We start from the raw sequence: 21,234 nt of genomic DNA on the forward strand, positions 1-21,234 counted from the left end.
GCTCTGCGGGTTTATCGGAAGAAAGTAGTCCAGGCTGGCCCTGAACTCACTGTGTACCCCAGGGTGGCCTTTAGCTAGCAGCCTCAGCCTCCTGAGTGTTGGGGTTGCAGGCTTGCGCCACCACGCCTGGGTTGAAGCAGTACTTCTAACAGGACTTTTTTATATCCGTTACCCCATTTCTTTATGAGTATGAAGTTACCTTTAAACTTAATTTCTTGGTTTTAGGAATTTGTACAAAAAAGCTTTGTGTGCTTTTGTTTGTTCGGATCTGTATCCCCAGTAAGACTGTTTTTGTTGTGATACAAGGTCTTGCTGTGTCACTGAGTTGCCCAGGGTGGGCCTGAAGTTGCGGTCTTACTGCCTCAGCCTCCGAAGGGTGCTGAGATGGCAGGCATGCACCTCTCTGCCTGCCTGACATGCATTTTCAGTTAATTTGGAATCAGTTGGAATTCATGTAGATCACTTGGCTTTGTAGACCTCATCCATTGTCTTTTCCTTTCTCTATATAATCTTGAAAAATTTTTTTTTAGAATTTGCGATGTTGTGCTTGGTTTCCAGAATTTTTTAGGGCTTGGGCCACCCTCAAGGGTAGAGGTGAACTATTGACAGGAGCCTTGCACCGTGAGGAGCGAGCTCCAGAGTGTCACGAATTACCTGTTTGGCCCAGTCGTGTGGCAGTTGGCGAGACATCCACCTTGCATTTGCCTTTGGGTATCATACATTCATCGCTTCAGGTGGTCGTGTTGGTGGGGCGGGTGTTCCCTGTCCCCATTTCTGGTCACCAGCAGACGGGGAGAAAGAGCCCATGAACACAGGTGCAGCTCAGTGTGGAAGGGGCGCTTTGTACTCTCCCCGGCTCTCGATGGGAGGTGTGCAGTGTCTTCATGTCTACTCTTCTCACCTCTGTAACAGCAGGTACTGGGGTCACCTCCGCTCGCACAGCGCCAGAGTCAGTGAGGACACGCGCTTTTGGTGAGGCATCTTAAATGGTCTGTCAATTAGAAGTTCCTCGGTAAAACTCAACTCCAATCTGGTACCTTTGAAATAATAATGTAGAATATATTACACAGTTTTCAAGTAGTTGCTCCCAATCTTCTTTCTTAAAATCTGGGCTACAGTTCAAGGTCCTGACGACTTTGACTTTTCTTTTCAGACTTTCCCAGGAAGAGAGGTGGGCCATAGGGCTTTTGACAGGAGAAATCCAGGAGTATTTGCCAAACGTATCTATGAATCATTGTCTCTCACAGCAAGAGAAAGCGTGCCATAGCCTTGTGTTTAAAGTGCGTCCTTCGTATATACGGAGGAGGAACTGAAACAGAGCACTTCAGACTCAATTGTGCGTTACAGTTTCATATCTTGACATCTGCATTCAGAAGAAATTCTTGGTACTGCTTTAGACGCCCTGGGGTAGGGGTGGGGCGGGGTGTGGGGGCTCTGAGGTGGGTGCCGCCTGGTGACCCCATGCGCAGGTGGGGCAGCCTGGTGGAAGACCTGGCCCTACTGAATATATAATACTGCCTGACATCTTGATGGACCACTCGGATCACTGAGCTCTGCTTGAAAAGGAAATCCTTCGATGTCTCTGGCAGAAACCCGAGTGTTATTGTCCCTGTGTGAACTGCTTCTCAGAGATAAGTTGACCATAGTTTACTACCAGTCTTTATTTATAGTTGCTAGGGTTACTGACTAGGAAAGGCAGAACCCGTCACGGGTTTAGGGAGTGGTATGCTGGGACAACAGCCCAAACCGTTGTGAAGATTCTAGTGGAAGGCTGCTACAAGTGTAATGCAGGTTGTGGGCGTGGGAAGAGTGTGTTACATTGTGTCCTGCACACAGAAGCAGTGTGAAAGCGTGCTGCATTGAGCCTCCTCAGTAGAAGCCGGGGCTGTGGGCCAGGCTGGAGGAAGTGGGGAGAGAACACCCGAAGCGGTCAGCTGACAGTCTTGTGCTCGTGACAGGCTCGTGGGGAGCTTGTAAACTGCTGGGTGTGACTCTCCCCGTGTGCTGGACACTGCTGTTGCAAGTTCTGCCTTCGCTGCGTTTCGCCCCATCCCTTTTTACTGACTTACGTGCGGTGAGGGTTTTTCTTTGCCTAGTTAGAGAAGTGAGTCCCCACCTTGATAGTTACAGTCTGAGATGCAGTTTGAGTGAGTAAATGAAAGAACACAGTAGTAATTTGGCAGGTTCTCTTCTGATTTCGGGTTTCAAGAATACTCATCTTTTCCCTCTGAGGACACGTGGATTACTAGGAATGAATCAGCAGTCTAAATACAGGGCGTTTGCCTAGAAGCTGACAGCTGATGTGAACTCCTGTCTGGGTTTTACTGCGGTAAACATTCGCGACACAGCAGGGCAAAGCGCTTGGTCCTCGTCACCGTAAGTGATCGTGTCCGCAGTGACCCCGCTCCGCACAGATGACACTGCTTCACTCCTGCAGTCAGAAGCCGGCCCTGGCGGCTTCAGAGCCTTCCCGGAATTCCTGCTCAGCTTCCGGCTGACCTGGTACCCGGCTGCATCGGTCCTGACTCCTGGTTCTGCTGTTACGACTCCCATCGTGAGTCAGGCTGTGGCTTAGCCTTGTGCTTTTATTGTTAGGAAACAAAAGCTGCATAACCACTGAGAGGGATGAAGCAAGTCCGGTGCGAGTTGGGCGAGCACTAAGTGACCCCCGGAGGGGTGTGGTGACGCGCACAGCCGGCTCACCAAAGCAACCAGCCGTGGGCTGGCGGGCACCCAGGTTCTTGGGAGTCTTCTCTCCTTCTGTGGGGTCACGGGATGTTTGGGTGTCAGGTATGAATCTGTCAGCCTTTGTACTGTATCTTGAGGAGTGTAATCCTCCTGTCAGAAAGCTTTTTAAAAACTATTTTCAGTGCTTTATACGAAGGCATGAATGAAAATACCTTTTTCTCGCTGTTCCATATCCTTGCACTTTCATGCCTGACTGTACCCAAAGGGAAAAAAGAAGAGAACTTTGCCCCCACTCCTTTCTGGCTTCTTAAATTCCGCTCTAATGTGTGAGTCTTTGGAAGGATCTTTGATCTAGGGCTCTTTTCTACCCTGATTTCATGATCTAAGGGTCTTTTCTGCCTTGAATTCAATGTTGCAGTACCTCTGCATTCCCACTTCCTTTTCTAAAAAAATAGAGATGCTAGACTGGGGCAGCAGTTTCCAAACATGTGAAGTTTCTTTTTTTTTTAAATGGGTTTTTGAGATGGGGTCTTGCTGTGTAGTTCAGGCTGGACTTGAACTCATGGTGACCCTTCTGCCCCCGCCTCCTGAGTGCTAGGATGACAGGTGTTCTTCACACCTGGCTGTGAAGTCTTTTCTTAAAAATGCAGGTTCTTGAGCCTTACTTTAGAGCCAGCAAACCACATTCCTGAGGACAGAACCTGTGGTGCCTTGTCAGTTAATACACACACGCGCACACACACACACACACACACACACACACACACACGCGTGTGCGCGCGTCCTGTGCTGATGCTGATGATGAACCACATTTAGGAACTCTAGGCTAGCTGCTGTCTGCACACCTCACTCTTCCTCTGATGATCTGTCATGACCCCAAGACAGTAGGGAAGTGGGGAGACTTGGCCTAGGGTGGTCAGGGAGTGAACTAGCTCAGTGGTAACCGTTTTCCCAGGAGAGGACAAGCCAGGTAGGTATTTGAGGAAATGCAGTTTCACTTGAGTGAGCAGCAGTTACAGAGATCTTTGGGCAGGAGCTTGTCTGCTGTGCATCCAAAAAGGAAAATACTGCCTGGGGACAAGAGGACTTGGATCTGGAAAGTGACCTACCTGCCTTTGGTGGGTATGTCAGTGGGGCTGAGGCAGGCTGGTAGACAGGACTAGCAGTGGCGTGCTGTGATAGGAGGAGGTGGGCGTTGGCCCCAGATACTGCTCCCCGTAGCCATTGCTTGATGGATCGTGCGATCCACATTTCTCTGTCTAAGCGTTGTTCTCTCTGGGCAGTAACTGGTGGCTTAACGTGAGCTACCTTTAAGAGGAGGAGCACATAGAAGGGGAGTTCCAGGAGCGTGTGTGAAGGCCGGTCTGCTGCGTTCAGGTGGTGGGTGGGACAGGCGGTGAGCCTGCAGCTACTGAGCAGGTGCAGACTTCACGGCTGCCAAGCTCCCATGTGTCCTGGGAGCTCATCACAAGGTCCTAGCAGACTGCGGTGGGCCAAAATGGTCTTCGGGACAGAGCTTATCCCCAGAAGTTCCTGTATTTTCAGACTTCCCTTGACAGTTGAAATTTTTAAAAACTTTCCCTTTAAAATAACAGGTTTTTTTTTTTTTTTTTTCTGGTATTGGGAATCGAACTCATGACATCACGCTTGCCAGGCAGGCGCTGTGCTGCCTGAGCTAAATCCCCAGCCCCTAAAATAACAGTTTTAAAAGTAGTTTTAGGTTCACAGCAAAATTTAGCAGACAGTGTAGTTCCCATAATACCCCCAGGCCCCTGCACTTGGAGCCCCTCATTGAGCCCCCAGGTACATTTTGGTGCATTCTTTCTGGTTGATGGGCCTCCACTGACCTGGCCTTACCTCCCAAGTTGGTAGTTTATCCCTCGGCACTGTGGTTCCGTTCTGTGTTGGCCATTTTGTGGCTTTGGACAAAGGTGTAATGACATCCATCCATGGTCCTCGCAGGTCAGCCTCACTGCCCTAGCAGCCCTGTCTCGCCTGGCCATGCCTCCCTCTCTGCCAACCCTGGCAGCCGCTCAACTTTCTACTGTCTCCTTAATCTGGCCCTTTTCCAGAGTGTAACTTGGTTAGCATCATATGATACATGGCCTTTGTAGGTTGGCTCTTTTCGCTTAGCAGTCTGCATTTAAGGTTCTTCTGCATCTGTTCGTGGCTTGCTAGCTCCTATCTTTTAGGCCCTGGGTAATACTCCATTGATGGTCTTTTCATTTGTTGAAGGACAGCTTGATTGCTTCCAATTTTGGGAAATTTCCAGTATATATTTTCTTTTTTCTTTTCTTTTTTTGGTACTGGGGATTGAACTAAGGGCCTTTAGGCTGAAATAGATCCCCTACATTTTTTTTTTTAAAGACAGGATCTTGTTAAGGCATTAAGTTGCCCAGGATGGACTCACAGTTGAGGTCCTTCTGTGCCAGCAGGCCCAGCCTGGCTGTGTGTCTTCACCCTCCTTCACCCTAAATACCAGGGGGCTCAGTTGTGGATTGTGAGGTATGGAGAGGTTCAATTCTGTGTGAAAGGCTGGCCTTGCTGCAGAGTGGCCGGGCCGCAGCGGCCAGTGTCCCTCTGTCTGGGCAGCGTTGGGTGGGCAGTGTTCCAGAGAGTGGCTATCCCAATAGACTTGTAATGGGATCTGTTAGTTTGCATTTTCCAAAGCACAGGTTGTGTGGAACGTCTTTTCATGCGCTTACTTGCCATTTATGTGTTTCTTTGGTGAAGTGTCTACTTGGATCTTTTGCTCATTTTAAATCATGTGCATTTCTTTATCCATTCATCTGTTTTCGCTTGCACTGGAGTTTATTGTTGTTTATGCATGTACACATATATACACACATGTACACATATACATGCTCTGTCAGTAGCTGACAAATACCTATATTTAGAAGCTGCAATGTGATATTTTGATCTCTACATAGAAATAGTCAAGCTAATAAATATACGCATCTAAAATATTTTCAAAACAGTTTTTAATGACTTTGTATATCTTAAACAGTTAATTTCAAATTTTAGGTTGTATCTTGCTAATGACTATCTAGGTGATTTATACTTTCTGACTGTTACAGTGCAAGAATTGCCCTGTATTTGCTCAAATTTCTGACAGTCTTGGGAGATCACTTGTCTTGAAACTTAAAGGAGTCTCGTTTTTCCCTCACCAGTAGAATTTGAAAAGTGAGGTACAGAAAGCGAAACACCAACATTTGGAAAGGGACTGGTGTGTCGTGCAGTAAGGGACTGCCCGAAGATGAGCGCACGTTAGACAGACTGGCTCACCTCCTCAGAAGCGCCTCGGATGCGCCCCGACACCCCCGGCCTCTCCGTCTGGAGAGGACTCGGAGGAACCAAGCGAGGAGCAGACTGGCGAGAGTGTGCCCTGCAGGCAGAGAGGTGCTGAAAGCGAAGGACGGCCAGCTCGTGTCCCTCCCCCTGGCAGGGAGCAGGTTTTTTCCCAGGTGGAAAAGCAGTCAGGCAGGAGCGTTGCACTGGGTGTGTCATCCTCTACTTGGAAACCAGAGCAAGGGTAAGAACCCAGAACCTTCTAAAATAAAACCACTGCTTGCAGGACACAGAGAGGACGGCTTCTTTCTTGACATTAAGAAGAAAAATCGTATTTGTCTTCAGAGATAGTACATACCAAAGTACACATTTGAAACGTACTACTCTCATCCTTTTACCCCTTCCCATTTCCTTTAGGTAATCAGTTTCTTGTACATTCTGTGACTATTTTTGTGCAGAAGTAAGAAAACACAAATACGATCCTTCTTAACGCAAGAAGGTAGCGCTGCTGTCTAGATGCTGCTGCTGCTTTGCTGTTTTGACTTCACAGTGTAAGTGAAGACTCACAGGTCTCATGCCTCTCCTGCGTTCCAGCAACAGCGTAAGTGATTTAATCTCCCTGGCAGAGGTCTTTCTAGTTGATCCAGTCATCGTCCTCAGTAAACACGCTGCAGTTCCCTTTGTGTCTGCTGTGGTTCCGGAAGTGGGATTGCTTGGTCCAAGGTGAACTACACACACTCCGATAGCTATGACAAAGTGCCCGCCGTATGAGTCATAATAGTCTGCATTTCGTTTTGCCAGCGTGTGATTGCAATATCCTCTGCTTTTTAAGAGTATGATTTAGCATCTTTTCATATGTTTAAGGGCAGTGTCAGGTTTTTTTCCTGTGAACTATCTGTATTCTCTGTCCTCTTTGCTGCTGTTTTACAAATCTTTTTTTAAAATTGATTTCTAGTTCTTTATATATTAGGAAATGTTGTCTTTCATGATATGAACTAACTTTGTGAAATTTTAAAAAGACCTTAGTATAGATATTTAGCTACAGATTTTTAATACATAAAGCCCAACTGTGTATATAATTCTGTGTTTTGCGTTTGTCTTACTGTTATGCCACTCGCATTTTAATTTCTCCAGGAGAGCATGCTTTTACATCTCAGCAGTGGGGACAAGGTGTATCCCGGCCTCTCTGCCGTGGTCTTAGGGTGCTGTAGCTCAGCCGGGAAGGCACAGAGGTCAGAGTCTGCAGACACTGGTTGAGTCCTGACCTTGCTGCTCACCAGTTAAAGGCTCGCTGAAGTCTTCTGACGCCGCGTAAAACAGACCCAATAACGCAGGCTCTGAGAGGCCACTGAGCAGGTCACCTGGGGCGAGCTCCGTGGAAGCACCTGGCAGCCCTGAACTGCTGGGCGTCTCTGACCACCCGCCCCGCGCCCACCTCCCAGAGCCGGGCCTCTGGGCTGCCGGCTCGCTGGGCTCCTAGGGAGCGCTGAGTGTGGTGCTGCTCGTCGGGGATGGAGCTGGAGCAGCGAGGACAAACCGAAGATGGGCGTAGTGCTGGAGCTCGAGCAGTCCTGCCTGTGGGGCCACCCTGTCCTCGGGGGAGATTAGCGCGGGAGGACAGGAAGGTGCCGCAGGGCACGCTGAGAAGAAACCTCAGTAAACACCTAGTCTAAGGCCGCACTACACATTTGAAACGGAATGTGAGTGCCTTGAATTCACTGAGGTGGTTTCCCTGGAGGAGTCACCTCCTGCCGCATGCTTTAGCTGCCTCAGTGAATTTTGAATAAATAAATGAACCCTTGGAAATGAAAGAAAAGCTGTTTTTTTTTTTTCCAAGTGCAGGTAGTTTCTACTTTATCGACCTTAGAAAAGAATGATTAATGCTCATTTTAGAAGTAAAGAAGCCATTTTGGGAAAATGGTCATGTATGGAGATTTTGAGTTTTTAAAGGGGAGAAAGGAAAGAAACTATTAATAATACAATAACAAAATCTGGAAAACTAGCCAAGGCCAGCATCTTGGTTGCACAGGGTGACCCATTCCATGTCTCTCTTACCTCAAAAGGACTTGGACTTTTCTCCTTCCGGTTTTGTTACCGCCTTCCAAAAATTTTGTTGCTGGTGGAGAAGTGTGCCTGTCAAAGCAGAGCTTCGTGCAGGAGAGCCGAGCGGAGCCGGGCAGCGGTGTGTGTGTGTTGGCGAAGGTTGCTGTCCTCCCAGACCCCGGCTGAGGCCCCTTCAGTGACCTGTGTACGTTCAGTGTACGGCGGGAGCTGAGGGGCAGCCTTTGCGGGTGATTGTGGCCCCTGCATCATGTCGTGGGGAGGAAAGGCCGGCCTGCAGGAGTGTGGCGGGGACGGTCAGGTGTCCCAGGGGTTCCGACACCCCCGAGTGCTCTGCTGTGGATCTGGCTCCAGCGGCCCAGGGCAGGGAGGTGTTGCTAGTGGTGTTAGTGCCACACACACACTTTACCTGTTTTAGGGTTTTACTTCGAGTGACTCTGATCTGAGAAAAGCAGAAAGAAATCGTTTTCTTCTGTACGTTCTAGTTCCCTGTTTATAGCACCCAACTCTCAGGCTGTGTTGTGACTCATACTATAGTGTGTTGTCACTGCTGTGGGAAATATTATATACAGATTTACAGGGTTGCAGCTCCTGACCTTTGCTACCATTTATGACACTGTCCGTGGTGGAGAGGGGGAGCAAACTCACAGATACCTGTGTACGCATCAGCTGTGAGCTGTCGTCTTTGTCAGCGATCACTCAGAGTCAGGAAGATGTGAGGTGCTGGAGGTCAGGTGCTGAGTCCAGCCCTTGGCCCCTCTGCAGACCCAGTAGCCAGTGTATTGACCAGCAGTGCTTTAGTCTCCAGTTCCTGAATCCTAAAATGTCTGGAAACTCCCTCGGAACTGATCTGAACTGATGGGAGGCTATTTATAGTCTCTAATCCGAGTGGCTTAACTATTCATAACATGGCTTGGTGAAATATTTATTTGGTTTTGGGTTTTGATTACCTCAGACTCTGAGGAGGGTATTACATAATATGTAGTATAAGCATCTTTGTAAAATAAAAAAAGAAAAATATGAACCTAGAACTTTTTGACCTAAGGATCTCAGGTAAAGGATGTTGATGTCTGAATTGACCTTGGAATTATGGTTTATGAAAGTAAAAGTACTTCTGTACTTTTTTTTTCTTTTTCTTTTCTTTTTACAAACTTGTAATACAGACAGGGCAGATGTTTTGAGAAAGGTCAGTGTTAGAGTTGGTGCTTTCTTCTTTTCTACTTCTTTTTCGTCTTTTTGAGATAGGATCTTGCCGTGCAGGTGAGGCTGGCCTTGAGCTCAGTTTGTAGCCCAGGCTGGTCTCAAACTTGCAGCGATCCTCTTGCCTCAGCCTCTCAAGTGCTGGGATTACAGGTGTGTGCCCCCAGGCCCCACTGACACTCTCTTGATTAGACCGCTGGGTTGGAAGAGAACTAGAATCGGAGCTCTTTTTACCACACTGACCACTGACCCCCGTCCCACGTGTTGTGTGCCGGGCTTACATCCTCACCTGGCCCCCACCGGGTGGACTTGACCTCCTCGCCAGGTCCCCTGCCACCGTGCAGACACCCGCCTTAGCTGGGAGAGTGAAGTTCATTTCTGCTCCAGTGTCTCTCGTGGTGCCTGGGAGGAGCGAGGTGCTCAGGTGTGTCGGAGGACAGACGTAGGATCTGCTTCAGACTTAGGCTGCGCTGTTCTCTGTGCCAGGCTCCTGACTGCAGTTTTATTCTCATTCCACATTTTTTTTTATAAAAGGAATAAAGGATTCACATATTACCTACTTGCTTAAAAACAGAAAACTTGGCATCCAGTATCCGTAACAGTGGGAGACTTCAACGGCGAAGTTTATAAACTAGTGTGCTGTAGCTGTCAGGGTGCGTTAAAGCTTCTGAGCGGGGCTGGGCTCCACAAGCCTTCCCGCTGCACTCTTGACCACAGGCTCCGACTCAGCACTGCCCTGTTGAGTCCCTGTGAGAGCACACCGGGCAGTTCTGGCGGCCGAGCCAGTGTGTAAACACAAAACAAGAAAGCCAGCCAATTTGCAAATTACTGTTGGCTGTTAGCTGTCTTCCTGAGAGTACTGACCGAGCCAAGAATATATTCCCAACCTGTTACTGCCATCGATTTACACAGTTTTTTCTTGAAATAGCTTTTATGAGGGGCAAAATTAAGTATATTTTGTGTTCAGGGGATGAATTCTAATTGCCATGTCAAACCTGATTTTCCCTTTCCCTGCACCCCAAGCCTTCCTGGTGTTTTTCTTTTTTTCCTTTAGGTTGTAGTCATTCAGGTCTCACTGCTCGTGGGCAGACATTTTCAGAGATTTCTGCTTGTGTTTGAAAATTGTTGAGAGAGAGTAGGGAAGTGGTGAAGTTTGGGAACGCAGAGAGGGCTTAAGAGGGGCTGGAGAGATGGTCCTGACTACAGCAGGTTGCGTGGAGCGGGCTTGTGACCTGCTCGCTGCGCCGTCCCGGCTCCAGGGGCAGCCAGGAGCTGTCTGAAGTGGCTGGTACTTTCCAGCTTTTATCATCACTGTCGTTTGCTTTTGTCTTATTTTATCTGAGCTTTTCTTGGGCCATTTAAAGTTCCCTGTCATATCTGACTCTTCAAACATTTACATTCTTGGGTCATAAGACTGCTTTGGAGATGAGTCACACGCACGTACTTTTGGGTGTAGGATTGCTTGGAGAGTGAGACGGGGAGACATCGTGTTTTTCAGCAGGGGCAAGCTCATGCCCACTTGCCTGATTCTTGTCAAAGTCTGAGGAGAGAGTGAGCGCGAACAGTAGAACCAGTCCTGGAGGACTGTCACGCAGCACATCGTTCGGCTCCTGGCTCTCCCACGCTCGCTGTTCCTCCTTGAGACCCTGGACTCCAAGACGGGGCTGCCTCGGCATTCGCCCAGAAGTGGTCTCCTCAAACTCTTCCTAAGACCGGACTCGGGTCGTGTCATTCCCTCTCTTGGAAACTTGGAGCTGGCACGCTGCTGCTTCTAAAGCAGAGCGTACGCTCCTTGGCGTGGCACTGGAAGCCCCCCACAAGTAGACCCGAGCTCTCTCTCCAGCGTTTGCCACGTGATTCTTTGCGCCCGAGATGTCGACAGCTTGTCATTTATTTGCCTTTTGTGCTGCAGTGACTTCCTTTCATTATTCCGTCAGTGTCACTGTCCAGACTGCATTTTTCCGAGGACGGCGTTCATTAGCTTAGCACCACCCTGAGTCAGTGCGACCTCATCTGCCCCTGGTGACCTCAGGAAGACCTTATTACCAGACAGCTCAGACTCATGGGTGCAGGAACTCAGCCTTGATCATACCAGTCCCCCAGTGAATGTGGTCATTGCATACTGCAGACATACACTAGTGAAAAACACCCTGGAAAAGAGTTAAAATGTGGTCAGACCTTTTAGGTTGATACCGTTTCAACCATAACACATAGTTATATGTATTTTCTTTTCTTTTATTTTTTGAGGGGGTTACCAGGAATTGAACTCAGGACCTTGTGCTTGCCAGGCAGGTGCTTATGCCGCTGAGCTATATCCCTGGCCGTAGTTATGTGTATTTTAAAGAAAATTCTATTCTCTATAGTTCAGATATTTGAGCTGTTGTTTGCCACTTTTCAAGGGGGTGATTCAGACTGTGGCTACTTGCTTCCTGCTCTTGCTGCGTAGTTCCAGAAATAAGACTAGTTTCAATTCTTACCAGGCGTATTTTAGCATCACAATGTTAAACCCCAGAGGGTCCATATATTTTGTTTACAATCCTAGAATAAGGAGAGGCAGTCCATGCTGTCCGCTTGTGTCTGGAGTCGGATGGTAGGCAGGCCGTGCTTTCAGTCCTGATGTCAGGTGTGGTGTTCTCTTTTCGCTCTCAGCAAAAGCGGAGAAATGAAGTTCTCTGTAAAATACACGTGCCTGAAATGCCGCGGTGTTAAGGCAAAGCCATGGCTTACTTTTCCCACCCCGAGTCCCACAGTGTGGCCCTCAGGAAAGCCCTGTGAGCGCGGTCTCTGCACACAGGGGCACTGTGGTGAGGGTTGGTCAGGTGGAGACCGCGAGCGAGAGCAGACTCGTGTCGCAGCCCAGGCCGCGTGCTGCAAGCGTGGTGTAGAGAGGAACTTCCCGTGCGCCGGGACTGTCTAGAGGTCTCCTCTCGTCTTCACGGCAGGCCTCACAGGGGCTGCTGGGGAGACTTTCCTGAGGCTGCAAAGCAGGGGAAGGGGTGCGGAGGTGTGAGCTGAGATGCGGTCTGAGGCTGTCTCCTTCCCAGTGTCACTGGATGGCCTTAGCCGGCCTCTCCCTTCCCAGCCGGCCACTGCGCTTTCCTCCACCAGTGTCAGAGATGGTGGATGTGAAAAGGACCAGCAGGCTTCAGACATCAGGTAATGCTCACATGGGAGAAAAGAGTTTTCTTCACGTTTTATAAAATGCCTCTTAGATATTTTGGCTAAAAACAGTGGAACGATCTGACATACATACTTTTCGTGTATCTTTTACTTACATCTTTTTTTATTTGGAAAAAAATGGAACATTTAATAAAGTGTTATGAGCATTGTTAAGTTTGAACTCCTATAGACAGGCTGTTTTGAGTTTTATATTTGAGTGAGTGCTGTTTCTTACAAGGATTGAATAACTTGATTTGTAAATTATAGCGCTGTTGGCAAAATGTAATTACTGGGGCACAGTAGATCGAACAAGAAAATACAAAGCAGCTCCCTGTAAGTGCTCGTTGTGTTTCCCTTGCAGCAGCGTCAGCCTGTGCTGTTCTGTTTGGGTGCTGGGGACTGAACCGAGGACCTGACGCCTGCTGACAAGCGCTCCAGCAGGGCTTCTGCCTCAGCCCTGCTAACTTACCGTGTGCCGGGACTGTCTAGATGACCTCTTTTCTCTTTTTTCTTTTCTTTTCTTTTTTTTTTGGAGGGAGTGAATGGTACTGGGAATTGGGGGTTGAACCCAAGACCTTCACACTGAGCTATATATATTTGCAGCCTTTTAGAAATTTTTCATGTGAGACAGGATTTTGCTGAGTTGCTCAGGTTGAGTTCCAACTTGTAATCTTCATGCCTCAGCCTCCCAAAGTTCCAGGATTACAGGCACGCGCCACCACGCCTGATTCATACGTGTTTTAATGAATATTTTCAGAGAGTGTTTTAATGGTCTCATGAAACTTTTAAATTCAGTAGTATTGGTCACCGTCATCAGACATTTTTGTCCGGGCACAGTGCTTACTCAGGAGCAGCTGGTTTTGTGTGCCAGCCGGAATCTGGCCCATTCCATTGCTCACCTCTGCTTGCCCCAGTGTTGACTCCACTCCAGGCAGCTGCTCACCTTGGGAGGGCAGAGATAAGCTCCAGCAGCGCCAGGGCTGCCGTTTCCTAGCCGAGCCCGTGCACTCCGGGGCTGCCGCACAGCTCAGCGGGGTCATGAGGCCGTGTCTCTCCGGCCACACCTAGAACACGGCCACGGCTGGCCTGAAAGTGGAGGAAAGACGGTGCCTGACGTGAGCTTGCCTTGCTGTTGTTAGAATGCGGACGACAGGGTGCAGCTTCCAACACAGGTGGTTGAAGGTGCAACCAGAACTTTATATTTTTTGCTGCTGGGCTTTAAGAAAATGAATCTACTTTAAACAATGTTCAGTATTAACTGGCATTGTCTGAAAAAGGGAAGGATCAGAAGTACACAATTCACGATTGGGTTCCGGGTGCTGCACCGCTTTTTTTTAAACACCGTGGCTTCACAGTCCTCTGCGGTGCTGATTTGCGTCTGGGAGCGCTAGGCGCTTGCGCGTTGTACTCAGTCCGCGCAGCAGCGCCGGGGTCGGCAGCGCCGTGCCGATGCCGGGACCGAAGGGAGCTGTGGGCTGGGCCGGCGTGTCTGCCTCTGGTTACGCGTCTCCCGCTTCCAGTTTGCTTCCTGAGTCTCGTCCATCGCCTCCGCGTCTGTCCCTTCGGAATCTTCTGTGCCCTTTCCCGAGGCTGTCTCGGTGCTTGCCCCCTCGGTTCTGCCTCCGGAGTGCACCTCTGTGCTCGCCCCCTGCTCGCTCCCTGGCCTTCGGAGGAAGGGCCTGGACCTTCATTACCCATTCTCTTCGGCTTTCTTGCTTCCCGAGTTAGTCCCACCCGTTTTCCTTAGGCAGTCAGCTGAACTTTCAAGCGGTAGGGATCTGATCTTGTCAGCCACCTGTTTGTGGCTGGGAGCTGCCCCTGCCCTGCCTCCTGCCCTGCCCGCCCTCCAGCCCGCCCAGCACTCTCTGCCTTTCGCTGGGTTGTGTTCTCTCTCCCTGCTGCGGCAGCCGTACACCTTCCTCCCTTGTCTCCCACTATGCGCTCTGTGCGCTCTCCCCTCTTACTTCCTCAGGTCTGTGTTCACGTGTTACTTTCCGTCCTCAGGGCCTGTCCGGCCTCGCTTCCCCGTCCTTAAGTACGGAAATCGCAGATTCTTCCACAGCCTTTACTTTTCCTTTTCACACTCCCACGGTTTGTAGTTACTCATTGACATGTGATTGTTCGCTGATAAACCGTGACCTGGGGAGGCCAGGCCCAGTGTGTCTGGTTAATTACTGGGTCTCCACCCGCCCCCACAAGGGCTGGGCGGCCGAGAGCACTGTGTGCTCTCTAACTCAGTGCTCACTTTTCCTGTAGTTCTCTCTCTTGGATGTCCTTCATTACTTAAGAATGAGCTCGTGTTTTCTTCAGAGCAGCTCTATCCCTGTAGCTTGTGGTTTGCTTAAGAATAAGCTATGTGCTGGGCTTGGTGGCGCATGCCTGTCATCCCAGCGCTCAGGAGGCTGAGGCAGGAGGATCGCTGTGAGTTCAAGGATGGCCTGGACTACAAAGTGAGTTCAAGGCCAGCCTGAACTCCATAGTGAGAGCCTGCCTTGGGGAAAAAAAATAAGAATAAGCTATGCTTCGCTTATTGTCAGGTGTCAGCAGCAGCTCAGTTGCTGCATGGTGATGCCCCTGGGTTTTTGCATCAGAGCAGACATTCCTGAAGAAGATAATACGTTTGGGGTATCAGCCCCTGAGGTGGTGTGGGTGGTGGCTACAGCCGTAGGCCCCGCTGACTTGCTCTAGGTGGCCCTGCTCAGTGACACCAAGGCTCAAGCTTCCCCCAACTCTGAGGGGCCGTTCCCAGAGCCCAGACACCCCTCACCCTCTCTGCGTCCGTACGATTTCTGGCTGTCATTGGTGCCCAAAGTGGCTTTGGAAGGAGAAGCTTTTCCTCTGGCAGTTTATTACCGGAAGCAGCCTCCCAGCCTCGGCCACGAGAACTGGGCACAGGGGCGACCCCTTGGCGTCCACACGCGAGGCCTTCTGCAGCAGGCTGACTGCCGCCTCGGGTCTGAGGGCGTCGCTGCCTGTGCACGCTGGTGCCTGTCCGGAGCACCGAGAACACACGAGCACACCGGGCACCGCGGGTAACCGAGCTTGTCTCTCCCTCTTTAAAACCTGCAGTTGGTCGTGTTCAGAGCTTGACCTGGGGGAGATTCGCCTGCTGGTGTACCAGGACTGCGAGAGGAGGGGCAGACAAGTCTTGTTTGACTCTAAAGCTGTTCAGAGGATCGAAGAGGCGGCTGCTCAGGTATGACATGCTAACCTGCTGTCCCTTTTTCCATTGGACCTTTTACCACCTCTGGGATCAGTGGCTTACTGATCTGCAGTCTCTCCTTGAGGGATGGTAGAGTGCCGTTAATGGCTCAGAACAAAATAAGCCAGCCCCTCGCCCCAGCAGGCACATGTGTGTCCGTTAGTGAGGCGGGGGGCTATAAATACCACTGGAGGGGAGTTTGCCGCTGAGTTGGGATCTAGTAGGATTTTGAGGCCAAATGTGTGTATGCAGTGTGTTAAGAAGACAGCTCTAAAATCCATAAAGCAACTACAGAGTTCACCTGAAGGGAAGTTCATGTATCATTTTGTCCCGTGTTCTCATAGATATTCAAAGGCATCATATAGCATCACGTTAAAGAAAACCAGCATTCCTTGCCAGGAGCTTGGCTGTGCTGACCAAATTTGTCATTTGGAAGGGCTGTCTTCTCAGCACCGACCGCTGAGGCGTTTATTCTCGTCCTCCGGGGGAGGGACCAGGAATGTGTAGAGTGGGGACGAACAGGAAAGGCAAAATAACGTGTCTGCGAGGAGACGAGTCTTCTTGGATGTCGGTTCATTGCTCCCGAATCGTCAGGGTTAGACTTCACTCTTCGCAGTGTTTGTTCAGGTGCTCGTTAGTTAAATATACCCATCTGTCCCCATGCTCTCACGTTCAGTAGCTCGTTACCCACAGGGCCAAGAGGCTTCTGATGGGGATCATTTCTGCAGGAAGGAGGCGTGTGCTGGAGGCAGTGGAGCTGGGTGCCTGCCAGTGCTGGAGGGTGGCCTCTGCCAGGTAGCTAATCATTACCGCGGTTGTTTGGCCTGTTGGGTAGGTGGACAGGCTGAGAAGTCTCTCGTGATTCACCGCAGGCTTTGATGGGAGATTGGGATCAGAAGTGTATGTGAGCCAGCACGTAATGCTTTGCGTGGACAGGACGTGGCGTCCCCTTAGTCCCCGAGTGCCTCACGCGTGGCTTAGCTGAGCACACCACATTGCATCCTCGGGGCTGCTTGTGGTGGGCAAGATACCCTCACAGGTTTTTGTTGGTTTTTCTTTTGGTGGTTCGAGGCAGGGTTTCACTGGGTAGTTCAGGCTGAACTTGAACTCACTGTGTGGCCCAGGCTGGCCTTGAATTTACAGTAGTCTTCCTGCCTCAGCTTCCATGGCTGGAGTTAGTCATGAGCCACTGTGCCTGGCCCCTCCAGGGTTTTCGAAAGGAACTGGAATAGTTCGTGTACCAGAACAGTGGTAACCCTGGAATCTGGAACATGGACTATCCTAGACGCACTCATTTAATCAAAAAGCTTAGGCTTGCCCGAGCCTATAGAGGAGTGCAGTGGGTGCTTTCCTCACTGTGCGGACCGGCGCCAGCTGCAGGGAGTCTGCTGGGTGTGTGGGTGTGTTGCCCTGCGGCCGAGGGGTGCTGGGTGAGGTAGGCGGGACTTCCTGTCCTCTCAGGCTCTGGGGGGCAGTGCTTCCGCTTAGGTGGAGTTAAGTGTCAGCTAGGTCTGGAGAGGGCGCCGAGGGCCTGCTCTGTGCTCAGGGTGAACCGGCTGCGGCTTTGAGCTGAGTGCCGCCAGCGCCGGAGTGACTGATGTGGGCAGGCACACGTGGTGTATGCCCTACCCTCCTCCTCCTCTGCGGGCCCGCCCGCAGCACTCACGGCTGCAGGCACCTGCTCAGACCCGCAGTGTGACTGTCACGCTGAGGGGCGGGTGAGCTGCCGTCGGTTCACGGGTTTCCAGGCAAAAGCTGCAGGAGGAGGAAAGGAGGCAGGCCGGGAGAGCGGAAGGGAAAGCGCGTCCACAGACGCCGCAGGGCGCGGCGCAGGCGGGCTGGCTCTGGTGAGGGCGCAGGGCGAAGGTCAGCAAGGCCGCGTCTTTATCCTTGTGTCCTACTGTGCTACCGGTTAGCAGTGGCCTCCGGCAGGGTCTGCGTGGCTTTGGGCAGAAATAAAGAGCTTGTGTTTTCTCCCTCATCCGCAAGCACATGCCCTCCGTACCGCAGCCCTTTACTAGAGACCCAGGTGCGTCACCTGCTTGGTACCTCGCAGCAGCTCCTGCCCCGGGGTCTGGGCTTCGCCCTTCCCGATGCCAGCCTCGTGGCTTTCCCCCGTTGCAGCTGCAGGACTGGAGGAGCTGTGTCGTGAAGAACACAAACTCCGTCCGTCCATGTCAGCAGCTCTGTTTTCTGACTTCCATTTGCTTGGTAAACCTTCAGATTTGAGTGTCATCTTTCTCCTTTTCAGTTTCATAAACTGTGACTGCACATGGCACGGAAACATCTTCTAAGAACCAGAGATCAATTGTCATTGATACGTTTTCTGTATGAATTTCGGTATAAGTACGAATAAGTTATTTGAGGCGAATGGCGTATGTAGCCCACCATTTTTTGTGTTATACCGCTCTGCAGCCTTCCCCCTTTCCGGATATTATAGGCACTCAGGAACCATCTTCACAGGGAATGTGAAAGGCTTTTGGGTTTTCACACGGGGCGCGCACCAGGGCGGCCTGGCGAAGGCGTGCGGTGCAGAGTGCTGGCGCAGGCTGCGCACTCCGTGGCCCTTTTCCCCCTGCCTCTCCTCACCCAGAAGGCAGAGGGCGTGCCCGGCAGGGCGCCGGCCAGCAGCTGGCAAGGGAGCGGCAGCAGGGGCGCCAGCGTCCCCTCCAGCAGTTCTGGGGCGTCGTCACACCACGCCAGGGAGCAGTTTCCAGAGTACCAGGTGAGGCGCCCTGGCCGCAAAGTCCCCAGGGCGGAGGTGAGGTGCCGGGGTGCTGCCCGCCCCAGGCTTGAGGACCCCTCGGGAGAGTGGGCCCGACGGGCAGGCTGGCTCCGCTCGGCTTGAGGCTCTCGTGTCTCCATAAACACTGTCGTGAGGCGGGGTGATACAGCACAGCACACTGAGTGAGGAGGAAATACGGCAGATGAAGTAAGTCGTCTCAGTGTGTGCTCCGTTGTCACACCCAGCACAGTAAACACACATCTTCCAGTTTCATTACAAGAATTCTCAGGATTCTGCAAATGTGTGTGGACATCTGAGAAACCAGAAATCAGAAGAAAGGGGGTGTTTTTATACTTGGGGTATATGTGTGTTTGAGGCAGTAAAAGGTAGAAATTAGGATTGTTCAGAAACATTGACCAGATACAGGGAGAAATGATTTATAAATAATGAATGGCAAAAGGTATTAATTGATGGGAACTGCATTATCAACATTCTTTACACACGTACAGTCTTGTTTGCTGTGCTGCCGGAAGAGCAAACCCAGGAGAGCGATGAGCAGTGTCAGACACAGTGCGGGGCCTGGCACAGCCGGCTGGAGACGCCTGTTGGCTTTCCGGGAAGACGGAGGAGGTCCTTAGAACGCAGACTGGACGGGAGTGGTGGTCAGGGTCAGGCCGCACTCGTCAGTGCTCGGCCTCGGGGCTGGCGTGCAGCTTGTGGTTGCCCCACGGTAGACAGACGGACAAGACAGATGACCAGGGTTACGAGACAGGCCGGTCAGAAGTTGGAAGAGTCAAATATGTTTGCAAAATGTTAGCGCAGTTAGACCTGCTGTTGTCTTTGGGACCCACACAAAGCCCTGACTGCATCAGTTGGCATTTGTTTTTTAGCAACACTGTTAATGATTTAGCTGAAAGGAACACTGAGCCAGCCGTGTTTCTTTTCAGGTTGTGTTCTTAGTACTAAGAAGAGTTACCCTTTTTCTTTCATAATTTAATCTTTTAAAAGTTTTTAAATAGAGATAATGGTAATCTTTGTTTTCCATAATAATATTAAAAATGAACTCTGATAAAACACTTGGATCCTATGTGACCGTAACGTGTATAAAGAAATCAAGAACATTAGTGTTACTTTGGAGGAAAAACTCTGGCCGTCACCATCATAGATCATGCTTTAAGAATAATTGTAGCCAGGTGTGATGGAACACATCTGTAATCCCAGCACTCGTGAGGCTGAGGCAGGAGGATCTCCATGAGTTTGAGGCCAGTGTGGGCTATAAAGTGAGTTCAAGTCCAACCTCAATTACACAGGGAGACTCTGTCTCAAAGAAGATAATAATAATTGTTGTTGCCTACTAAACTAAGAAAGGACCCAGAGAGTAATAAACATTGTTTTTTATCGCACTGTCATTGGTGCGGTTTCATGCACTAACCTGACTTTGGTTTCTTGCAAGTAGTACACGAGGCCGGCGTCCGATGTCAATATGCTCGGGGAGATGATGTTTGGCTCGGTTGCCATGAGTTACAAAGGCTCCACCCTGAAGATCCACTACATACGGTGAGTGCAGGCCCTTCTCCTGCTGCTTGGAGACGCGGCACTGGCCGTACACGCTCCTTAATGAAACCGCTTGCGCCCGTCTTGCAGCTCCCCTCCGCAGCTGATGATCAGCAAAGTCTTCTCTGCGAGAATGGGCAGCTTCTCTGGAAGCACAAATAAGTAAGTGTGCGAGTCCGCACCCCCTCCTCTTCTGCTGTCCGTTTCAGGTGGAGCAGTTCTTTGGGGTCAAGGGACACTTCGAGATGAGAAGCAGGATGAGTCCAGATTCACAAAGGGACTTCAGAAGTAGGCATTGTCTAACAACGTCAAGTGGGCAAAGGCCTTGATTGCTCTGCGCTCTTAAACACACGGGCTGTCTTTACTTCCCATCTCCACGGATACCCACTGCCTTCCTGCTGTCAGTCACCAAGTTGTATTTCTCCACAAAGTAAAAGGGGACGTGGTGGGGTTACCTGAGTGGTTCTCTGGTACTCCCTAACACTATTTCATCTTTATAACACCTTGGGTATGTATTTATTTATTTTGGTCTTTTTGAGACAGGGTCTTGCTATGCAGTTCAGGCTGGCCTTGAGCGTACTTTGTAGCCCAGATTGGCCTCAAACTCGCAGCAATCCTCCTGCCTCAGCCTCCCGAGTGCTGGGATTACAGGCGTGCGCCACCACGCCCGGCGAGTATTTATTTCTGAAGGGTTGGGCGCATGGGGACTTCCCAGACTGAGTACCTGTGTGGCATTGGGGCCAGCGCCGGCTTCCCTTTGTCACTGATGGGCGCAGTGGCTGGGCTCCTGGCTCCCTCAGCTGACGTCCCTCTGCCAGATAGACCACAGATTCCTGGTGTCTGACCTACTCCCTCTCGCCACGTTAATGTTATACACTTTGAACTTGCAAGCAGAAATAGTTCAGATACTCGTAAAAAAAAATTAATTAGCAAAACATTTGTTAAACTGATAAACTTAAAAGGAAGACTTGCTGTATATTAAGAGGCAATCACAGGGATCAGGTGAAGGTTTTTTCCTTGTAATCCCAGGAAATTAAAATCATGCATCTCTGTATATTTGGGCACCACTGTATAATACTGTTTTTTGTTTTTGATACCGGGACTCGAACTCAGGACCTTGCGCTTGCCAGACAGGTGCTGTACCACTGAGCTATAACCCTGGCCCAGGCACCACTGTATAAGTCTTTGCTTCCCTTCTACAAAATAGTTTGAGCATTTAACATTGGATGGTCATGACATAAGTCAACAGGAAAGTAACGTTTATTTCTCACGTGACATTCTGTTTTTAGACCTTGAGGATGAACTGAATGTTTATCACACTAATCCCTTACAATAAAATATTAGCTCAAATATAAGT

At 50.2% G+C, this 21,234-nt stretch overlaps 1 protein-coding gene across 9 annotated transcripts in view; it reads left to right on the plus strand.

Moving 5' to 3' along the window:
• The window catches only part of Fnip2 (folliculin interacting protein 2), a 115,097-nt gene that overhangs the window by 50,434 nt on the left and 43,429 nt on the right, over positions 1 to 21,234 (plus strand). For 7 of the 9 annotated variants that reach the window (XM_013522877.1, XM_013522876.1, XM_013522878.1 and 4 more), the window contains 3 exons: positions 15,466 to 15,592; positions 19,780 to 19,880; positions 19,968 to 20,039. In XM_013522877.1, the coding sequence (XP_013378331.1) occupies positions 19,807 to 19,880; positions 19,968 to 20,039 (146 nt within the window). In that variant the 5' untranslated portion in view covers positions 15,466 to 15,592; positions 19,780 to 19,806. Of the gene's footprint in view, positions 1 to 2,407; positions 2,555 to 15,465; positions 15,593 to 18,191; positions 18,324 to 19,779; positions 19,881 to 19,967; positions 20,040 to 21,234 lie in introns of those variants that run through there. The other 2 variants (XM_005400966.2, XM_013522879.1) reach the window with 2 other exon arrangements.

This window comes from Chinchilla lanigera, unplaced genomic scaffold (genome assembly GCF_000276665.1).
Source record: "Chinchilla lanigera isolate Chin_1 unplaced genomic scaffold, ChiLan1.0 scaffold00070, whole genome shotgun sequence".
In the NCBI taxonomy this organism is placed as follows: domain Eukaryota; kingdom Metazoa; phylum Chordata; class Mammalia; order Rodentia; family Chinchillidae; genus Chinchilla; species Chinchilla lanigera.